General features: G+C 60.1%; 1 protein-coding gene across 1 annotated transcript; it reads right to left on the bottom strand.

Moving 5' to 3' along the window:
• Positions 1 to 392: 392 nt before the first annotated feature.
• LOC109755445 (probable inactive receptor kinase At1g48480) lies at positions 393 to 3,381 on the bottom strand. The gene is made up of 2 exons (XM_020314356.3): positions 1,790 to 3,381; positions 393 to 1,250 (listed from the first exon to the last, which is right to left on the bottom strand). Exons 1-2 carry the CDS (start codon positions 3,168 to 3,170, stop codon positions 631 to 633), a joined length of 2,001 nt encoding a protein of 666 aa, XP_020169945.1. The 5' UTR covers positions 3,171 to 3,381; the 3' UTR covers positions 393 to 630.
• Between the last annotated feature and the right edge of the window lie 2,322 nt (positions 3,382 to 5,703).

Raw genomic sequence — 5,703 nt, 5'->3', positions numbered from 1 at the left:
CTGGAGTTCGATGGCATGTCATGGGTGCTACCTCGGCCAGATCTTTCAATGGCCTTTAGTAAATCACTTTGAAGGTCCGCAAAGTTGCATATCAACCATGGAGCCGCATCGAGCTCGGGTGAAGAGGTGATCGTCGCATTCTCCTTCGGTGGTGCCAGAGTCAGGTGACAGGCGTTGGAGTCATGCGCAAGGGGTTCATCAATATTGATTGTTATTTTCTTTTTTAACCGGCGATTCTTTGTGCAAAGGCTGGCATTTTGTGCAAAGACAGTCCTTCAGCCGGTTTCTCAAAAAAAAAATCAATCCTGGATCGAAGCACGCTCACCGTTAATAGCATTCTCTTTGGTTACAAAGTTTGGTAGCGAAATCTTACAATCAGATAAGAGCGAGTAGTTCGTTGAGCGTGAATATTATTTCCATGAACAGTTGTGTATGATGCACACAACTCTGTGTGTGCAATGAAAAATTAAGACTAGAGCTCTTTGTAGTCACTGAGTGAAGGAAAGTTCAACATGGGAGTGTGATGAATATAATCTCAAATGCAACTAACTAGATATGCTTACACACATATATATAGCACCGATCAGAGGTTGGAGAACTCTCAGACTGCCGACTGGTTCGGTGCTCCTGTCACGCTTCCATGGACACAGACCTGTCGTCCTCCTCGCGGATGGCATTGATCATCCCGGCGACCTCCCTCATGGTCGGCGGCACCTCGCCGGGCGAGGCGTCGATGCACCTCATGGCGACCTGCAGCAGCCGCACCATCCGCTGCTCGCTGACGCCGTCGCGGGAGAGCAGCGCGCGATCGAACACCTCGGCGGTCCACTCCTCCTGGATCACCGAGGTCACCCACCGCGCCAGCTCCGCGCCGTCGCCCTGCGCCGCCGTGGCCTTCCCCGTGAGCAGCTCCAGCAGAAGCACGCCGAAGGCGCGCACGTCCGCGCGGAGGCCGGAGCTCCGGCTGCTCCCTACGGCGGCGGCCAGCGGCGGCGCGACGACGCCGTACTCGCTGATGCAGGGCTCCATGCCGGCCGTGAAGAGGATGTTGGTGGACTTGAGGGCGCCGTGGGCGATGGCGCCTTCCGCCGCCGCCGCGGAGTCGATGGAGGAGGACGTGGAGGAGGCGTAGGAGCTCGCGCCGTCGCCGCGCATGGCGGCGTGTAAGAAGGCCATGCCGTCGGCCACCTTGGTGGCAATGTGAAGGCGCGCCGGCCAGTCAAGGGGGGCCTGGCTGCTCTCTATAGAGCCTGCAAATCATCGTCGAGAAGAACCTCTGGTTATTTTCCTCGCTCGGAATAACATTTTACTACGAACTAATGCTCGAAGTAGCATAACCTTACTAAGAACTAATGCATGCAGAAAGAATCAGGAATTGTTTATCTTCTGGAAGAACTCATAAAAGTTGGCATGTGTTAGCAGATTGTTCATGACGATTGCTACAAAATGTGCATGACGGCAATTAGCCACAAGATTGTTCTCTAAAAGTGCATGAAACAACCTAATTTCTTTCCACGGTTTGGGCATATCCAGCCCACACTTCGAATTGGTGAATTCTTGGCGTTTCTTTACGAAAAGAAATTCGAATTTCCAACATTCAGACCATACATCCAGTGAACGGATATAATCTCTCCGAGTTTCATGTACAAAATTATCTTAATTTTGGGATAATTTGATGCTCCGAGTGTTGAAACTTTCTTGTTTGAATCTATGTGGAGATTTGTAGCAGATTGTATTTCTCTTCATCCGATCTTCTATTGTAAGGAGAGGAGCGACGAAAGCGGCATACCGTGGAGTAGCTTGTGGAGGCTGCCGTTGCTCTGGAACTCGTAGACCACCAGCTTCTCCTGCGCGGCGCAGTAAAAGGCCAGCGGCGGCAGGACGGCCGGGTGCCTCGCCCGCGCGACCCGCTCCATCCGCCGCCGGAACTCGTCGTCGCTCACCGACGCGTCCTTCACCCGCTTCACCGCCAGCGCCGCCCCGCCGGGCACCGCCACCTTGTACGAGCTCCCGTACCGCCCGCGCCCCAGCAGCTCCGCGGGAGACTTGAGGAGGTCCTCGAACCGCAGGTCCTTGGCCGCGGCGGCGGCAGCTGTCGATGTGACCGAGGCCGTGCCCGATCGCCGCAGCACCACCAGCGACGTCGACGCCGCGCCTTTGCGCGCTGGGCTCCGCTCCGCCGAAGCCGGCAGCGAGTAGGCCGACGCCGACTTGCTTGTCGTCGTCGTCGTCGGGTTGCTGCTGTCGAACGTGTCCTTGCCGACCATGGCCTTCTTGCCCAGCTTGTTCCTCTTCCTGGAGCAAAGCTTGTACACGACGAATGCCACGATGACGGCGCCGAGGAGGACGTACCCGAGGTACATGAGGATCCTTCGCGTCTTCTTTGATTTGCTCTCCCCGGACCCGGAGGGACACGGGGAGAACATGGGCTCTCCGCACATGCCGGCGGCGTTGGCCGCGAAGCTGTCGTCGCGGAAGCGTCCGGTGTTCTTCGGGATAGGTCCGGTGAGGTTGTTGTTGGAGACGTTGAAGGTCTCGAACTTGTCGAGGTCGAAATCAGGAATGGTGCCTTGGAAGTGGTTTTCGTTCGCGTTGAACCTTATGAGGCCGCGGACGTCGCTGAGGCCGGCGGGGATCTCGCCGGAGAAGTCGTTCCTGGAGACGTCGAGCACGTGGAGCTTCCTGAGGTTGCCGAGGGAGCTCGGCAGGGCGCCGGAGAGCTGGTTGCGGTCGACGTAGAGGTGGGTGAGGCCCGAGCAGGCCGAGAAGCCCGCGGGGAGGCCGCCGCGCAGCTTGTTGTTCTGCAGGCTCACCACGCGGAGCGCCGGCGCGGCGCACAGCAACTCCGCGTCGATGGTGCCGCTGAGGCCTAGGGATTGCAGGTCGATAACCTTGATCAGGCCGGCGTTGCTCGCGCCGTTCTCGAAGCACTTGACGGTCCCTCCCCACTTCGAGTCGCTGCCGTTGCGGCCGCCGGTGCCGTCGCAGGGGTCGGTCGACGCGTCCCAGCCGAGGTCGCCCGCCGTCTTCTCGTCGCCACCGGCGAGCTTGGTCAGGAAATCGACGAGGGAGTCCAGCACATCGTCGTCCTCCTTACCTCGGACCTCACAGGAGCAGCACACCAGTAAGGCCACTACGACGGCAGCAGCCACGGCAAGAGTCCACCCCATGATGTGATGAAGATCGAGCACAGCTCACTGAACCCCGGTGTGCTGGACTGAGAGCTCTGTGATTTCTTGACGTGAATTAAGGAGCCCGGGATATGGCTGCATGCATGGCGCTGGCTGGCACGCACGGGTGGTAGCAATTGCAAGCGGACAAAGACGGCGAAGTTTTCAAAGGCCGGTGTGCGTTTGGCGCGTGTGCTGTGGCCAGGGAACAAGGTGGAGGCGCCAGATGCCGGCCGGGAGGGAGGGCGTCCCTCTTCTCCATCCGCGTCAGCCGGCCGGCCGGGGCGACGGCACGAATAGGTCGTCCGGAACACGGCGCACGTCTCGATCATGGAGTCTGCCACACGGGGAATCTCTCCGTTTGGTGAACTGAACAGAGATCTCGTTTGACGCAGTGCTAATTTGGAAGGCATGTGCCTCAAGCTGTTTTTTTAGGGGTTCTTGAGCTGTTGTTGGATGATGACTTGGTATTGCTTGCGTCGTGGAAAATGACCGTGTTGGCTGGTTGATCGGCCGATCTGTTGGTGCTTATGCTATGGCTAGACCCAGAGTGACATGTGGAATCAACCAAGCGATTACTGGCGGCTGTTGCTTCATCGCTAATTACAGTACATCTTAACAAATTTGTTTGCTCTATCAGAATGTTACAATAGCAGGGGGACGCAAGTAAGTATGTGTGGAAGTTTATCATATCACGGGCTTAGAGCATCTCCAGCCTCGAAAAATCGGGGGTCGACCCGGCGATAAAATCGGCTTGGGGCCGAACGGGTTCCCAGCCGCCGGCCCCAGGGTCACCCCAGAAGTCTTTTTAAATTTTTTTTCATAAGACATTTGGCTATTATTTGGCAAATGGGCATAAACTTCGGCAACTTAAACAGTTTTTACATAGCAAACTTAAAATTTACTAAAAAAATAAAGGCCTAAACTACAGGAAGAACGCGCTCAGCACGGCGAAGTCGCAGCCGTCGCCGCCATCGCTGTTGTCCTCGTTGTCCTTCTCCTCCTTGACGCGGCCGCCCCTGCTGGACCCCTGCCCGGGGTCACCCTGGCGGACCAGTGGCGGCGCATCGTCGTCGCTGTCGTCGTCGAGAACGACGATGCCTCCCTTGTCGCAGCCACAGCGCCGAGCAACGAACTGCTCTAGGGCGCGACACTGGCGCTCTAGCTCCGTCCGCTCCCAGTCTTCGCGCGCCCACTTCAAGGCCCCCTCGTCGGAGAGCGTCGGCTTCGTCTTCACGGCGGCGAGCCCGAGCTCCGTCTTCACAGCGGCGAGCCCCGGCTCCGTCTTCGGCTTGACGAAGCGGGGAGGAGCCGAGGAGGAGGCGCGCCCGCCCTCGTTGATGACGATGCCGGCGTTGCGGGTGCGCCGGCCGAGCGGCGTCTCCGTGGACTCGGCCTTGACACTGAACAACGCCGGCGACCCAGAGGAGGAGGAGCGGGAGGAGGAGGAAGAAAAGGACGCTGTCCTCCTCGGCATCCATTGGTCGCCGCTCCAGGCCAGGGCGGCAGGGTACGTCAATGGCGGGTCGTTGCCGCCCTTGAGGTGCCGGAGAACGGCGTGAAGCGAGCGGTCGGGGGCGCCCCACCACAGGCGGCGCCCCTCGCTGTTCTTGGTGCCCCGCACCACCAGCGTCCCGTTGGTGGAGGCCAGCCGCTGCGCCTGCCGGTGCTGGAAGTACGCCGCCCACGCCTTATGGTTGTCGTCGGCGTACTGCGGGAGGGCGCGCTGCTCCTCCGTCAGCGACGCCCACACGCGGTCGACCTTGTCGGCGAAGTAGTCGGCGCACACGTTGATGTTGGGCAGCGGGGGACGCCACCGGCGCTGAGCCTCCACCCCCCCGGCCCTGCGCGCATGTCGGGAGGCGTCAGGATGTTGGCCTCGAACAGCAAGTACGCTTCCCACTCGTGCAACGAGCGGCGACCGAAGCCGTTGGCCGCCGCCCCATCGCCGGGGAATCGCTCGCACATCGTCGCGACTGGGCTTGGGGAGAGAGGGGAGGAACATCGGCGTCGGTTGCGCATGGGGAGAGAGAGGCAGAGCACGTCGGCGAGGCAGAGCACGGCGGCTGCGGGCGGATGTGGCCAAAGGCAAGGGGGAGGCGTTGCTTTTTATAGCGGCCGAGCGCCGTGTGTACGTGTGGCGGGAGGGGGGCGTCGCCGCGCCGCCCGTGAGGAAGCGCCGGCGCCGCCCCCCGTGAGGAAGCACCGCCCGTGAGGAATCAATGGAAGGCTGATCGGCGGCAGCCTTGGCATTGATTCCCCGTGGAAAACCGAGGCGTTGTGAGGAGGACGAGGCGAGTGTCGCTGACTCGGCGGGTCCGCTGTTAGTTCGCGCCAGGTTCGGCCTGGGTCCGCCGGCGCCAGTTTCGGCCCAAACCGGCGAAAAACGGGCTCCTGAGGACGCGGCTGGGCCGATTTTTAGGTGCTGGCGCGAAAAAATCTCCTGCGGGGGCGTGTTGGGGGCGCGGCTGGAGATGCTCTTAGTCTTTTTCACTCTATTCGCCCGTCAAAGTCGGGCGCCCCTATGTCTCGC

This window comes from Aegilops tauschii, chromosome 5 (genome assembly GCF_002575655.3).
Source record: "Aegilops tauschii subsp. strangulata cultivar AL8/78 chromosome 5, Aet v6.0, whole genome shotgun sequence".
In the NCBI taxonomy this organism is placed as follows: Eukaryota; Viridiplantae; Streptophyta; class Magnoliopsida; order Poales; family Poaceae; genus Aegilops; species Aegilops tauschii.
Note: the sequence above shows the minus strand (reverse complement) of the source record. Positions and strands in the feature narration are given on the sequence as shown.

Coding starts and splice junctions, on each gene's coding strand:
- LOC109755445 (XM_020314356.3), bottom strand. CDS start 3,170: ATGGGGTGGACTCTTGCCGTGGCTGCTGCCGTCGTAGTGGCCTTACTG. Junction 1,251..1,789: donor CCTCCACAAGCTACTCCACG/GTATGCCGCTTT, acceptor GATGATTTGCAG/GCTCTATAGAGAGCAGCCAG.